The sequence below is a fragment of the Rhinoraja longicauda genome, chromosome 19 (genome assembly GCF_053455715.1).
Source record: "Rhinoraja longicauda isolate Sanriku21f chromosome 19, sRhiLon1.1, whole genome shotgun sequence".
In the NCBI taxonomy this organism is placed as follows: Eukaryota; Metazoa; Chordata; class Chondrichthyes; order Rajiformes; family Arhynchobatidae; genus Rhinoraja; species Rhinoraja longicauda.
In genome coordinates this window covers 20747346-20763010 of record NC_135971.1, presented here as the reverse complement: position 1 = coordinate 20763010, position 15665 = coordinate 20747346, and the positions used below count along the sequence as shown (strand labels likewise).

The following is a 15665-nucleotide window of genomic DNA, read 5'->3' as shown; positions in this document are numbered from 1 at the left end:
CCCTGGGTCAATGTGGCATCTCCCTGGGTCAATGTGGCATCTACCTGGGTCAATGTGGCATCTCCCTGGGTCAATGTGAGATCTCTCTGGGTCAAGGTGGCATCTCCCTGGGTCAATGTGGCATCTCCCTGGGTCAATGTGGCATCTCCCTGGGTCAATGTGGCATCTCCCTGGGTCAATGTGGGTTCTCCCTGGGTCAATGTTGGATCGCCCTGGGTCAAGGTGGCATCTCCCTGGGTCAATGTGGGGTCACCCTGGGTCAATGTGGCATCTCCCTGGGTCAATGTGGGATCGCCCTGGGTCAAGGTGGCATCTCCCTGGGTCAATGTGGGGTCACCCTGGGTCAATGTGGCATCTCCCTGGGTCAAGGTGGCATCTCCCTTGGTCAATGTGGGTTCACCCTGGGTCAATGTAGCATCTCCCTGGGTCAATGTGGGGTCACCCTGGGTCATTGTGGCATCTCCCTGGGTCCAGGTTGCATCTCCCTGGGTCAATGTGGGGTCACCCTGGGTCAAGGTTGCATCTCCCTGGGTCAATGTGGCATCTCCCTGGGTCAAGGTGGCATCTCCCTGGGTCAAGGTGGCATCTCCCTGGGTCAAGGTGGGGTCTCCCTGGGTCAAGGTTGCATCTCCCTGGGTCAATGTGGCATCTCCCTGGGTCAATGTGGGATCAACTATCTGAAGTTATTGTGGGGTCTCCTCTCTGGGGATAATGTGAGATCTTTGGCAGCACGTATTACTTTTAATTAAGTCGCGTTGTGAAAGCTAAATACATTGGCAGTTCTATTTATTCCTGTCCCAACATGCTACGCTGGCCATTTATTGCCACCGTGCTTCCCCAGTGTGTGAGCCCCAGGGTTAGACACCTCTCCCGTTCACCTGCACCCTGAGCCCCCTGTGCTTGCAATTCTCCGCCGCTGACACGCTAACGTCCTTTCTATCTTCCTTTCTATTTAATGCTGTACGCTAGCAGGATGTCAAATCACTCATTGAAAGGTGAGTAAGCGTTTGTCTTTCAAAGTCCAGCTTTGTGACGTCGTTAATTTGGAGTTGCTGCCTCGCGGCCTCAGAGACCCGGGTTCCAGCCTGACCTCTGGGTGGAGTGTGCACGTTCCTCCCCCCCCCCCCCCCCCCCCCCCCCGTGACCCGCGTGGGTTTCCCTCCGGGTGCTCCGGTTCCCTGTCACGTTCCAAAGACGAGCGGGGTTGCAGGTTTAATTGGCCGCTGTGAATTGCCCCAGTGTGTGTGTAGGATAGTGTTAGCGTACCATAGTCACTGTGGGCATTGTGGGCACTGTGGGCACTGTAGTCACTGCGGGCACTGTGGGCACTGTGGGCACTGTAGTCACTGTGGGCACTGTGGGCACTGTGGGCACTGTGTCACCATAGTCACTGTGGGCACTGTGGGCACTGTGTCACCATAGTCACTGTGGGCACTGTAGTCACTGGGCACTGTGTCACCATAGTCACTGTGGGCACTGTAGTCACTGTGGGCACTGTGGGCACTGTAGTCACTGTGGGCACTGGTCACTGTGGGCACTGTAGTCACTGTGGGCACTGTAGTCACTGTGGGCACTGGTCACTGTGGGCACTGTAGTCACTGTGGGCACTGGTCACTGTGGGCACTGTAGTCACTGTGGGCACCATAGTCACTGTGGGCACTGTGTCACCATAGTCACTGTGGGCACTGAGGTCACTGGTCACTGTGGGCACTGTGTCACCTCAAGTCACTGTGGGCACTGTGTCACCATAGTCACTGTGGGCACCATTGTCACTGTGTCACCATTGTCACTGTGGGCACTGAGGTCACTGGTCACTGTGGGCACTGTGTCACCATAGTCACTGTGGGCACTGTGTCACCATAGTCACTGTGGGCACTGTGGGCACTGTGGGCACTGTAGTCACTGTGGGCACTGTGGGCACTGTGGGCACTGTGGGCACTGTGGGCACTGTGGGCACTGTGGGCACTGGTCACTGTGGGCACTGTGTCACCATAGTCACTGTGGGCACTGTGGGCACTGTGGGCACTGTAGTCACTGTGGGCACTGTGGGCACTGTGGGCACTGTGGGCAATGTGGGCACTGGTCACTGTGGGCAATGTGGTCACTGTGGGCACTGTGGGCACTGTAGTCACTGTGCCACCATAGTCACTGTGGGCACCATAGTCACTGTGGGCACTGTGTCACCATAGTCACTGTGGGCACCATAGTCACTGTGGGCACTGTGTCACCATAGTCACTGTGGGCACCATAGTCACTGTGGGCACTGTGTCACCATAGTCACTGTGGGCACTGTGTCACCATAGTCACTGTGGGCACTGAGGTCACTGGGCACTGTGGGCACTGTGTCACCTCAAGTCACTGTGGGCACTGTGTCACCATAGTCACTGTGGGCACTGTGTCACCATAGTCACTGTGCCACCATAGTCACTGTGGGCACTGAGGTCACTGGGCACTGTGGGCACTGTGTCACCTCAAGTCACTGTGGGCACTGTGTCACCATAGTCACTGTGGGCACTGTGTCACCATAGTCACTGTGGGCATCGTGGGCACTGCCAGGACCCGGTGGGGAAGGAATGGCCCCCTGCTGGTCGGCGTGGACTCGGTGGGCCGAGGAGGCCTGTTCTCCACGCTGTGTCTCCAAACTAAACTAAATTGATGGCCACAGCGTGGAAACAGGCCCCTCGGCCGACGTAGTCCGTGCTGACCGCCGGTCGCCCGTTCACACACTAGTTCTATGTTGTCCCACTTTCTCATCCACTCCCGACACACCAGGGGGCAATGCACACGGAAAGTTGACCTAAAAACCCGCCCGCCTTTTGGGGCGTGGGAGGAAACCGGAGCACCCGGAGGAAACCCACGCAGTTACGGGGAGATCGGAGAAACTCCGTGCAGACAGCACCCGTAGTCAGGATTGAACCCGGGGCTCTGGCGCTGTGAGGCAGCAACTCTACCGCTGCGCCACCGTGCCGCCCGCACTGTCCACTGTGTCACTGAGTGTTTGGTGCCAGGGAGTGAGGCCTGGGGCCTGGGTTTGGGGCCTGGGAGTGAAGCCTGAGGCCTAGGGCCTGGGTTTGGGGCCCGGGGTTTGGGGCCTGGGAGTGAAGCCTGAGGCCTAGGACCTGGGTTTGGGGCCCGGGGTTTGAGGCCTGGGTTTGGGGCCTGGGAGTGAAGCCTGAGGCCTAGGGCCTGGGTTTGGGGCCTGTGTTTGGTGCCAGGGTTTGCTCCAGACGTCAGCTGACCGTTCTGATCCAAGTCAATCAGAGTTTAGTTCAGGGATGCAGCGCGGAAACTGGCCCTTCGGCCCACCGCTGTGACCAGGGCTCACAACAACACCATCCTACGCTCACGCGAGGGGCAATTTGCAATTGTACCGAAGCCAATTCACCGACAAACCTGCACGTCTTCGGAGTGTGGGAGGAAACCGGAGCGCCCGGAGAAAATCGGTGCGGCCACGGGGAGAACGTACAAACTCCGTACAGACAGCGCCCGTGGTCAGGATGGAACCCGGGTCTCTGGCGCCGTGAGGCAGCAACTCAACCGATCCCATGCCGTCTGGGAGAGAGATACCGAGGGGAAGGGGGCGCACTGTTTAACTCTCACCCCCGGCCCTGTGTTCCTTCCTTAGGTCCTACGTGAAGTTTAAGAAGCCGGCGGAGGTTCCCCTCAATCTGCTGCTGGGAGAGTTCGGCGGCCCGCTCCAGCTCATCATCTGGAAACGCATGCTGAGCATCATCAGCCCAGGTGACAGGTCCCACACACCCCCAACACATGGAGGCACCGAGCCTCAGAGACATGGAGTCATTGAGCCAGAGAGCCATCTACATACTAAAACTCTCGTTTGTTCGTCCGTTTGTTCCTGAACTACAGCCAAAACGGTACACGATAGCGCGGCAATGTTAGGCCCACCTTACTCACCGTCGTCCCTTTGGTGCCAATGGGAGAAGTTTCATTGAAATCGGTGTTATATTTTTAACGTTATTCACATTTTAAAGTTTAAATCTATCTCCTAGTGAGGGAGGGAGGATGGAGGGAGGGGGGAGGAGGGAGAATAAGGGGGGTTGAGGGGGGTGGAGGGGAAGGGGGTGGAGGGGGGAGGGAGGGGGAGGAGGGGGGAGGGGAACGGGGGAGGGAGGGGGAAGAGGGAGGGGGGAGAGGGGGAGGGGAGGGGGAGGGAGGGGGAGGGGAGGGGGAGGGGGAGAGAAGGGGAGGGGAGGGGAGGGGGAGGGGGGAGGGACGGTGGGAGGAGAGGGTGCTGCACCAATGCAGGAGAGGTTTAAGCCTAACAGGTCCACTTGGCCTAGTAGAACCATAGAGTCATCGTCACACAGTGTGGAAACAGGCCCTTCAGAGCAACTTGCCCACGCCGGCCAACATGTTCCAGCTACACTAGTCCCACCTGCCCACATTTGGCCCGTATCCCTCCAAACCTGTCCTATCCATGTACCCGTCTAACTGTATCCGACCGGGTCAGCAAAACGGTTCCGACCAACTCTTGCTATTGAGGGCGTGCAGCATAGGTTTACTAGGTTAATTCCCGGAATGGCGGGACTGTCATATGTTGAAAGACTAGAGCGACTAGGTTTGTATACACTGGAATTTAGAAGGATGAGAGGGGATCTTATTGAAACGTATAAGATTATTAAGGGGTTGGACATGTTAGAGGCAGGAAACATGTTCCCAATGTTGGGGGAGTCCAGAACCAGGGGCCACAGTTTAAGAATAAGGGGTTGGCCATTTAGAACAGAGATGAGGAAAAACTTTTTTAGTCAGAAAGTTGTGAATCTGTGGAATTCTCTGCCTCAGAAGGCAGTGGAGGCCAATTCTCTGAATACATTCAAGAGAGAGCTAGATAGAGCTCTTAAGGATAGCGGAGTCAGGGGGTATGGGGAGAAAGCAGGAACGGGGTACTGATTGAGAATGATCAGCTATGATCACATTGAATGGCGGTGCGTACAGGCTCGAAGGGCCGAATGGCCTACTCCTGCACCTATTGTCTATTGTCTACTCTATCCATGTCTTTCATCATTTTATCCACCTATCAGGTTTTCCGTCAACCACTGGCGTTCCAGAGAAAACGCCCCAAGCCTGTCCAACCACTCACACAGTCATAGAGTCTTTCAGCATGGAAACAGGCCCTTCGGCCCAACTTTCCCACACCGGCTAACTTGCCAACACTGGTCCCATCAACACTAGTCCCACCCGTATCCCTCCAAACCTGTCCTAACCATGTGCCTGTCTAAATATTGCTTAAACATTGCCTCAACTACCTCCTCTAGCAGCTTGTTCCATACACCCACCGCTCTTTGTGTGAAAAAGTTCACCCTCGGGTTCCTATTAACCCTTTCGCCCCTCACCTGAAACCTATGTCCTCTGAATCTCGATCTCCTACTCTGGGCAGGAGACTCTGTGCGTCGACCCGATCTATTCCTCTCATGATTTTGTACACCTCTATAAGATCTCCCCTCATCCTCCTGCGCTCCAAGGAATAGAGACCCAGCCCGCTCAACCTCTCCCTGTAGCTCACACCCTCTAGTCCTGGCACCATCCTCGTAAATCCTCTCTGCACCCTTTCAAGCTTGACAATATCTTTCCTATAACACGGTGCCCAGAACCGAACACACTACTCTAAATGCGGTCTCACCCACCAGCGTCTTATACAACTGCAACATGACCTCCCAACTTCTACACTCAATGCTCTGACTGATGAAGGCCAATGTGCCAAAAGCCTTTTTGACCACCCGATCTACCTGCGACTCCACCTTCAAGGAACCATGCACCTGCACTCCTAGATCCCTCTGCTCCACAACACTCCCCAGAGGCCTTCCATTCACTGTGTGGGCCCTGCCCATGTTAGACCTCCCAAAATATAACACCTCACATTTCTCTGTGTTAAATTCTATCAACCGTTCCTCAGCCCACCTGCCCAATCGATCAAGGCCCTGCTGCAATCGTTCACAACCATCTTCTCTGTCTGCAAAACGGCCCACTTTTATTACAACCCAGCGCTATGAATATCGTCACGTAACGCTTGCTTTCCCCTTCTCTCCATCCCTCACCCACCCTAGTTCTCCGACCTGGGTGGTCTCTGTATCTCCCTGACTCTCCCTGACTCTCAGTCTGAAGAAGGGCCTCGACCCGAAACGTCACCCATTCCTTCTCTCCACAGATGTTGTCTGTCCTGCTGAGTTACTCCAGCATTTTGTGTCTAACTTCGGCGTAAACCTGTGTCTGCAGATTTGTGGTGGTGAGGCCTCGGCCAGGGGTCAGGGGTAGGGTCTAGGACTGTGCTAACCTCTCTCTCCCCCTCGTCCCTGAACCAGGAGCTCAGCACGGCCCACCCTGAGCTGTTGCTGAGGCCTGGGGGCTGGATTTGGGGCCTTGGGGTGAAGCCTGACCATGGACCATGGAGCCCAGCACGGCCCACACTGAGCTGCTGCTGCTGAGGCCTGGGGCCTGGGTCCTGGGGCTGGGTTTGGCGCCTGGGGGTAAAACCTGGGGCCTGGTGTTGAGGTCTGAGGCCTGGGGCCTGGGTTTGCGGCCTGGGTTTGAGGCCTGTGCGTGAAGCCAGAGGCCTGGGGGTGAAGCCAGAGGCCTGGGGGTGAAGCCTGAGTCCTGAGGGTGAAGCCTACTGGCTGGGCCATGGGTTTGTGGCCTGGGTTTTGGGCCTGTACTAACCTCTCCCCCCTCCCCCCCCCCCTCTCCCCCCTAGTGCCTGCGGCCCTGATCCCTGGAACCCAGCAAGGCCCACCCTGAGCTGCTGCTGCTGGGGCCTGGGGCCTGGGTTTGGGGTCTGGGAGTGAGGCCTGAGTTTGGGGCCTGGGTTTGAGGCCTGGGTTTGAGGCCTGGGGTTGAAGTCGGAGGCATGGGAGTAAAGCCTGCCTGGGGCCTGGGTTTGGGGTCTTGGAGTGAATCATGAGGCCTGGGTTTGAGACCTGGGATTGAAGCATGAGGCCTGGGTTTGGGGCCTGGGAGTGAGGCCTGGGGCCTGGGAGTGAGATCTGGGGCCTGGGTTAGGGATGTGGGAGTGAGGCATGAGCCCAGTGTTTGAGGCCTGGGTTTGGGGCCTGGGAGTGAAGCCTGTGGCCTGGGGCCTAGGTTTGGGGCCTGGGAGTGAGACCTGAGGCCTGGGTTTGGGGCCTGTGTTTGAGGCCTGGGGTTGAGGCCTGGGGCCTGGGTTTAGGGCCTGGGGGTGAAGCCTGGGGCCTGGTTTTGGGGCCTGGGGGTAAAGCCTGAGGCCTGGGGGCTGGTTTTGGGGCCTGGGGGTGAAGCCTGGGGCCTGGGTTTGAGGCCTGTGTTTGGGGCCTGTACTAACCTGTCTCCCCCTCTCTCCCCCAGTGCCTGCGGCCCTGACCCTGGAGCCCATCACGGCCCACCCCGAGCTGCTTCTGTCGGCCGACCTGTGCGGCGTGTGTCTGGGCGACACGTGGCGGGAGGTGCCGGACAACCCGGAGCGCTTCGACGACTGCGTGAGCGTGCTGTCGGCGCAGGGCTTCTCGTCGGGCCGCCATTACTGGCAGGTGGAGGTGGGCGGCAAGACCATGTGGGACGTGGGGCTGTGCCGCGAGTCGGTCAGCCGCAAGGGCAGCATCATCCTCTCGCCCGACGACGGCTTCTGGACCATCTGGCTGCGTAACGGCAGCGAGTACGAGGCCCTGTCCACCCCCTCGGCCCTGCTGTCCCTGCCCGCCCGGCCCGCCGCCATCGGGGTCTTCCTGGACTACGAGGGGGGCCACGTCTCCTTCTACAACGCCGACGACATGTCCCTCATCTACACCTTCTCTGACACCTTCAGCGAGAGACTCTTCCCCTACTTCAGCCCCGGAGAGAGTGACGGGGGAAAGAACGCCCAGCCCCTGCGCCTCTGCGGCCTACGCCTCTAGGCCTCGGGGATTTTTCACAGCAGAGATGAACTGACACCCCCCAACCCCCCCTCACTGGCGCCGATATGTTCATGCAGTACTGTGTAAAGGACTTCCTTTTCTCCCCGCCCACCCTTCCCATTCCCATTCCCCGCCCCCTTCCCATTCCCATTCCCATTCCCATTCCCATTCCCATTCCCATTCCCATTCCCATTCCCCTTCCCCTTCCCCTTCCCCTTTCCACTTTCCCTACAACCAAGAGGATGCAGGGATCGTGATTTATCTCTGGGACAGACTGGTGTGGGACTGGGGTGTGGGCCTGTATCGGCTTGTGTAGGCCTGGGACTGGGGCATGGGTTCTGGGGTCTGGGGCCTGTATGTGCCTGTGTAGGCCTGGGACTGGGGCCTGTATGGGCCTGTGTAGGCCTGGGACTGGGGCCTGTGTGGGCCTGGGACTGGGGTATGTTGCCTGTATGGGCCTGTGTGGGCCTGGGACTGGGGTATGTGGCCTGTATGGGCCTGGGACTGGGGTCCGGGGCCTGTGAGGGCTGGGATAGGGTTGTGGGCCTGGGATTGGTGTGAGGGCCTGGGACTGGGCTGTGAGGCGAGATTGAGCCTGTATAGGCCTGTATAGGCCTGGGTCTGGGGTGTGGGGCCTATATGGGTCTGTGTAGGCCTGGGACTGGGGTCTGGGGCTTGTATGGGCCTGTATGGGCCTATGTAGGCCTGAAAAGGCCTGTGTGGGCCTGGGACTCGGGTGTGGACCTGGGACTGGGGGCCTATCAGAGGGGCCTATCAGAGTTGTGACTACTTCAGTGGAAATACAGTGGTTCCTCTCCCTTGACTCTCACACCATTCATAGGAATAAAGGCGTGGACTATTTTCCAAATGGGGAGAGAATTCAGAAATCGGAGGTGCAAGGGGACTTGGAAGTTAGGGTTGCCAACTGTCCCGTATTAGCCGGGACATCCCGTATTTTGGGCTAAATTGGTTTGTCCCCTACGGGACCGCCTTTGTCCTGTATTAGGCCCGTGGGCCGCTGTAGGCCCGGACGCCGTAGGCCCGGACACTATAGGTCGGACAGTGTAGCTCCGGACAGTATAGGCCCGGAGGCCCGGGCGCCACCTAACTGAGGTTGCATAGCAACCCGCCTCCCGGCCCGGGCGGCCGCCATTGGTGGAGCAGGAGCATGTGGCCGCTGGCTGGGTGAGGTCACGTGGGGCGTGGGCGGGGCGGTGACGTCACCTTGTCCCTTATTTGGGTGCAAGATAGTTGGCAACCCTACTGAGGAAGGACGTGCTGGTGCAGGATTCCCAAAAACGTTAATTGGCAAGTCGAATCAGTAGTAAAGAAGGCAAACGCGGTGCTAACATTTATTTAAAGAGGGCTTGAATACAAAAAACAGCGCTGTAATGCTGAGGCTGTATAAGGCGCTGGTCGGGCCGCATTTGGAGCATTGTGAGCTATTCTGGGCCCCGTATCTGAGGAAGGACGTGCTGGCTCTAGAGAGGGTCCAGAGGAGGTTTACGAGAACGATCCCAGCAATGAATGGGTTAACCTACGATGAGCGTTTGTCGGCACTGGGCCTGTACTCGCTGGAGTTTAGAAGGATGAGGGGGGACCTCATTGAAACGTACAGAACAGTGAGCGGCCTGGATAGAGTGGATGTGGAGAGGATGTTTCCACTAGTGGGAGAGTCTAGGACCAGAGGGCACAGCCTCAGAATTAAAGGACATTCCTTCAGGAAGGAGATGAGGAGGAATTTCTTTAGTCAGAGGGCGGTGAATCTGTGGGATTCATTGCCACAGACGGCTGTGGAGGCCACAAGTCAGTGGGCATTTTGAAAGCAGAGATTGATCGATTCTTGATTAGTGCGGGTGTCAGGGGTTATGGGGAGAAGGCAGGAGAGTGGGGTTGAGAGGGAGAGATAGATGATGACAATGGCATGATAGATATGATGGGCCGAAGGGCCTGTTTCTCTGAGATGCCGAGAGAGAGAAAGGAAGTCGGCTTCCGGCAGCTGGTTTGGGCCCCGTATCTGAGGAAGGACGTGGTGGCTCTGGAGAGGGTCCAGGGGAGGTTCACGAGAATGAGTGGGTTAACCTACGATGAGCGTTTGACGGCACTGGGCCTGTACTCGCTGGAGTTTAGAAGGATGAGGGTTGGGGGGGGCTCATTGAAAATGGACAGTCCTCTCATGAGCTATAAACCGAGAGGGGGATAGTTTAATGGAGATTTGTGGGGTCAATCTTTCACACAGAGAGTGATGGGGGCCGAATGGCCTAATTCTGCTACTGTAACTTAACACCTGATGTGGAGGGAAGGGGAGGGGGTGCAAGTATTTAACTCTTGCAGGCTGTTCTCCCGCTCCCCACCTACCCAGCCTTGTTCCACTGTCCTCCTGATCAATTTTACCGCTTATAAGCCTCGTTGTCACCTACGGTTGCCAACTGTCCCGTATTAGCCGGGCTAACTTGGTTTGTCCCGTACGGGACCGCCCTTGTCCCATATTAGGCCCGGGGGGTGCTGTAGGCCCGGACGTTGTAGGCCCGAACACTGTAGGCCCGGACACTGTAGGCCCGAACACTGTAGGCCCGGACGCTGTAGGCCCGGACACTGTAGGCCCGGACACTGTAGGCCCCGACGCTGTAGGCCTGAACACTGTAGGCCTGGACACTGTAGGCCTGAACACTGTAGGCCTGGACACTGTAGGCCCAGACAGTGTAGGCCCAGACACTGTAGGCATGTGTGTGTGTGTGCGCGCATGTGAGTGTGTGCGCGTGTGTGCGCGCATGTGTGTGTGTGTGCGTGTGTGCGCGTATGTGTGTGTGTGTGTGCGTGTGTGTGTGTGGGCGCGCGCGCGAGTGCGTGTGGAGATTGCACCTTCTCCCCGTGACCGCGTGGGTTCCCTCCGGGTGCTCTGGTTTCCCTCCCACATCCCAAAGACGTGCGGGTTCAGTGGGTCGATCGCCCCGCTGTAAATTGCCCCCTGGTGCTTCAAGGAGTGGATGAGAGAGTGGGACAACGTGGAACTAGTGCCAATGGGCGATCGCTGGCCGGCGCGGACTCGGTGGGCCGAAGGGCCTGTTTCCGCGCTGCGTTTCTCAATCTCAATCGTGTGTGAGGTGTTACAGGTTAAACCAGGCCACGACCCGCACAGTGAGAGAGTTTTGGTGGACAGAGAGGGACTTGAGGATGTGAGAGTGTAGTTCCCCCGAGGCTCGTTGGCCCTGGTGTGTGGGTGAGGGGGGTAGCGGGGGGTGGGTGGGCAGGGGTTGATGGCTGTGTTTAGTCCGGCCTCACAGTGCTGCCTGCTTGTAACTGGGGTTCAATACTGGAGCACTACAATCCAGGAGAAGGCTCTGGAGTCGAATCCCGTATCATTCCAGTAAAGAGCGGATAGATTTTGCCGCCTCACAGCGCCAGAGACCCGTGTTCCATCCCGACTACGGGCGCCGTCTGTACGGAGTTTGCACGTTCTCCCCGTGACCTGCGTGGGTTTTCTCCGAGATCTACAGTTTCCTCCCACGCTCCAAAGACGTGCAGGTTTGTAGGTTAATTGGCTTCTGTAAAATTGCCCCCGGTGTGTGTAGGGTAGTGTTCGTGTGCGGGGATCGCTGGTCGGCGCGGACCCGGTGGGCCGAAGGGCCTGTTTCCGCGCTGTATCTCTGAACTAAACGAAGCCTAAACTAAAGACGGGGGCAGGTGTGTCAGGCCTCAGGTAACGGAGGGAGAGTTTGGGGCGGAAGATAGACACAAAAAGCCGGAGTAACTCAGCGGGACAGGCAGCATCTCTGGAGAGAAGGAATGGGTGACGTTTGGGGTCGAGACCCTTCTTCAGACTGAGAGTCAGGGGAGATATAGACGGTACTTAGGACAAATGAACGAAAGATCATTCAAAAAGCAGCCATGATCAAGGAAAGGTGGAGCTCACAATGGTCCATTGTTGGCTGAGGGATAGGTGGTAACGACAGTGGAACCCAACAGGCCGACAGCGAAACTAGTCCGACGACTAGGGTGGGGGAGGGGATGGAGAGAGAGGGAATGCCGGGGCTACTTGAAGTTGGAGACGTCAATGTTCATACCGCTGGGGTGTAAGCCGCCCAAGCGAAATATGAGGTGCTGTTCCTCCAATTTGCGCTGGGCCTCACTCTGACAGTGGAGGAGGCCCAGGACAGAAAGGTCAGTGCGGGAGTGGGAGGGGGGAAGGGGGATTTAAAGTGTTTGGCAACTAGGAGATTGGTAGGGGGGGTGGGGGGGGGGGCTGGAATAGGCTCGAGGGGCCGAACTGCCACGTAAGTAAGGGGCCGGCGAATCCTTCCATCAGAGGCACTCGGAGGGAGTGGGGTCCCCATTTAATCCCAGTTGAGGGTCGCGGCCTCACATGCACCACCCGGTGAGATGGTGCAGATTGTCCCATAAGGTATGCAAAGGGTCACCACGTGAAGGGCACGGACAAAGTCACACAGAATCCCCCACCTCTCTTCCCAGGCGGTCGATGCCTGGTCCAACTGCATTCTTTTTTCCTCGCTAAACGAGAACACAGACAAAAATGTGTGGGACGGTCTTAATATGTGCATGAAACTGTGTTTCCTGGGAGTTTAATACAACTAACTGGTCGGTGTAGTGTACGGAATCAAAACTGTATATCTCAGGATTTGTCAGAGAATAAAAAATGTTATTTTGAAGCATAATGAAAGAATGAATGAATGGTTTATTGTCACATCGAGTGATACAGCGTGGAAACAGGCCCCTCAGCCCAACTTGCCCACACTGGCCAACATGTCCCATCTACACTAGTCCCACCTGCCCATATCATATCATATCATATCATCATATCATATATATACAGCCGGAAACAGGCCTTTTCGGCCCACCAAGTCCGCGCCGCCCAGCGATCCCCGCACATTAACACTATCCTACACACACTAGGGACAATTTTTACATTTACCCAGCCAATTAACCTACATACCTGTACGTCTTTGGAGAGTGGGAGGAAACCGAAGATCTCGGAGAAAACCCACGCAGGTCACGGGGAGAACGTACAAACTCCTTACAGTGCAGCACCCGTAGTCAGGATCGAACCTGAGTCTCCAAACCTGTCCGATCTATCCATGTACCTGTCTAACTGTTTCTTAAACGTTGGGTTAGTCCCAGCGTCAACTACCTCCCCTGGCAGCTCGTTCCACACACCCACCTGCCTCTGTGTGGAAAAGTTACCCGTCAGATCCCTATTAACCTTTTCCCCTTCACCTTGAACCTGTGTCCTCTAGTCCTTGATTCCCCCACTCTGGGCAAGAGACTCTGTGCGTCTACCCGATCTATTCCTCTCATGATTTTACATACCTCTCTAAGATCACTATTGAGGGCGTGCAGCGTAGGTTCACCAGGTTAATTCCCGGAATGGCGGGACTGTCATATGTTGAAAGACTGGAGCGACTAGGTTTGTATACACTGGAATTTAGAAGGATGAGAGGGGATCTTATCGAAACGTATAAAATTATTAAGGGGTTGGACACGTTAGAGGCAGGAAACATGTTCCCAATGTTGGGGGAGTCCAGAACTAGGGGCACAGTTTAAGAATAAGGGGTAGGCCATTTAGAACAGAGATGAGGAAAAACATTTTTAGTCAGAGAGTTGTGAATCTGTGGAATTCTCTGCCTCAGAAGGCAGTGGAGGCCAATTCTCTGAATGCATTCAAGAGAGAGCTAGATAGAGCTCTTAAGGATAGCGGAGTCAGGGGGTATGGGGAGAGGGCAGGAACGGGGTACTGATTGAGAATGATCAGCCATGATCACATTGAATGCAGGTGCTGGCTCGAAGGGCCGAATGGCCTTCTCCTGCACCTATTTTCTATTGTCTATTGTCTATTATCACCCTTCATCCTCCTGCGCTCGAGGTACTGCCAAGTGTGGACTAGTCAATGGAAGGGATTGTTTTCGTTTGGCTTATTATTGTCACATGTACCGAGGAACAGTGAAAAGCTCGTTCCGTGTGCTAGCCAGCCTTCCTACGATAATGAGTAAAATCGTACGCGAGGAAAAGAGGAAATCAGTAGCAACAAACTCCCATCATCGGTTAACCCAGGAATGAGTGGGTTAACATGATGAGCGTTTGTTGGCACTGGGCCTGTACTCGTTGGGGTTTGGAAGGATGAGGGGGGGACCTGATTGAAACGTACAGAACAGTGAGCGGCCTGGATAGAGTGGATGTGGAGAGGGTGTTTCCACTAGTGGGAGAGTCTAGGACCAGAGGGCACGGCCTCAGAATTAAAGGACATTCGTTTAGGAAGGAGATGAGGAGGAATTTCTTTAGTCAGAGGGCGGTGAATCTGTGGGATTCATTGCCACAGACGGCTGTGGAGGCCACAAGTCAGTGGGCATTTTGAAAGCAGAGATGGATAGATTCTTGATTAGTGCGGGTGTCAGGGGTTATGGGGAGAAGGCAGGAGAGTGGGGTTGAGAGGGAGAGAGAGATGATGACAATGGCATGATAGATATGATGGGCCGAAGGGCCTGTTTCTCTGTGATGCCGAGAGAGAAAGGAAGTTGGCTTCCGGCAGCTGGTTTGGGCCCCGTATCTGAGGAAGGATGTGCTGGCTCTGGAGAGGGTCGAGGGAGGTTCACGAGAATGAGTGGGTTAACCTATGATGAGCGTTTGACGGCACTGGGGGTTGGGGGGGCTCATTGAAAATGGACAGTCCTCTCATGAGCTATAAGCCGAGAGGGGGATAGTTTAATGGAGATTTGTGGGGTCAATCTTTCACACAGAGAGTGATGGGGGCCGAATGGCCTAATTCTGCTCCTGTAACTTAACACCTGATGTGGAGGGAAGGGGAGGGGGTGCAAGTATTTAACTCTTGCAGGCTGTTCTCCCGCTCCCCACCTACCCAGCCTTGTTCCACTGTCCTCCTGATCAATTTTACCGCTTATACGCCTCGTTGTCACCTACGGTTGCCAACTGTCCCGTATTAGCCGGGCTAACTTGGTTTGTCCCGTACGGGACCGCCCTTGTCCCATATTAGGCCCGGGGGGGTGCTGTAGGCCCGGACGCTGTAGGCCTGAACACTGTAGGCCCGGACACTGCAGGCCCGGACGCTGTAGGCCCGGACGTTGTAGGCCCGAACACTGTAGGCCCGGACACTGTAGGCCCGAACACTGTAGGCCCGGACGCTGTAGGCCCGGACACTGTAGGCCCGGACGCTGTAGGCCCGGACACTGTAGGCCCCGACGCTGTAGGCCTGAACACTGTAGGCCCGGACACTGTAGGCCCGGACGCTGTAGACCCGGACACTGTAGGCCCCGACGCTGTAGGCCTGAACACTGTAGGCCTGGACACTGTAGGCCCAGACAGTGTAGGCCCAGACACTGTAGGCATGTGTGTGTGTGTGCGCGCATGTGAGTGTGTGCGCGTGTGTGCGCGTGTGTGCGCGCATGTGTGTGTGTGTGCGTGTGTGCGCGCATGTGTGTGTGTATGCGTGTGTGTGTGTGGGCGCGCGCGCGAGTGCGTGTGGAGATTGCACCTTCTCCCCGTGACCGCGTGGGTTTCCTCCGGGTGCTCTGGTTTCCCTCCCACATCCCAAAGACGTGCGGGTTCAGTGGGTCGATCGCCCCGCTGTAAATTGCCCCCTGGTGCTTCAAGGAGTGGATGAGAGAGTGGGACAACGTGGAACTAGTGCCAATGGGCGATCGCTGGCCGGCGCGGACTCGGTGGGCCGAAGGGCCTGTTTCCGCGCTGCGTTTCTCAATCTCAATCATGTGTGAGGTGTTACAGGTTAAACCAGGCCACGACCCGCACAGTGAGAGA

The 15665-nt window shown here is 56.5% G+C and overlaps 1 protein-coding gene across 1 annotated transcript in view; it reads left to right on the top strand.

Moving 5' to 3' along the window:
* Positions 1 to 10729, top strand: part of LOC144603194 (zinc-binding protein A33-like) — a 34194-nt gene extending 23465 nt beyond the window's left edge. Inside the window, exons 3-5 of the mRNA XM_078416374.1 lie at positions 973 to 995; positions 3626 to 3741; positions 7336 to 10729. Coding sequence (XP_078272500.1) covers positions 973 to 995; positions 3626 to 3741; positions 7336 to 7880 — 684 coding nt within the window. The 3' untranslated portion in view covers positions 7881 to 10729. The remainder of the gene's footprint in view (positions 1 to 972; positions 996 to 3625; positions 3742 to 7335) is intronic.
* The last annotated feature ends 4936 nt before the right edge of the window (positions 10730 to 15665 follow it).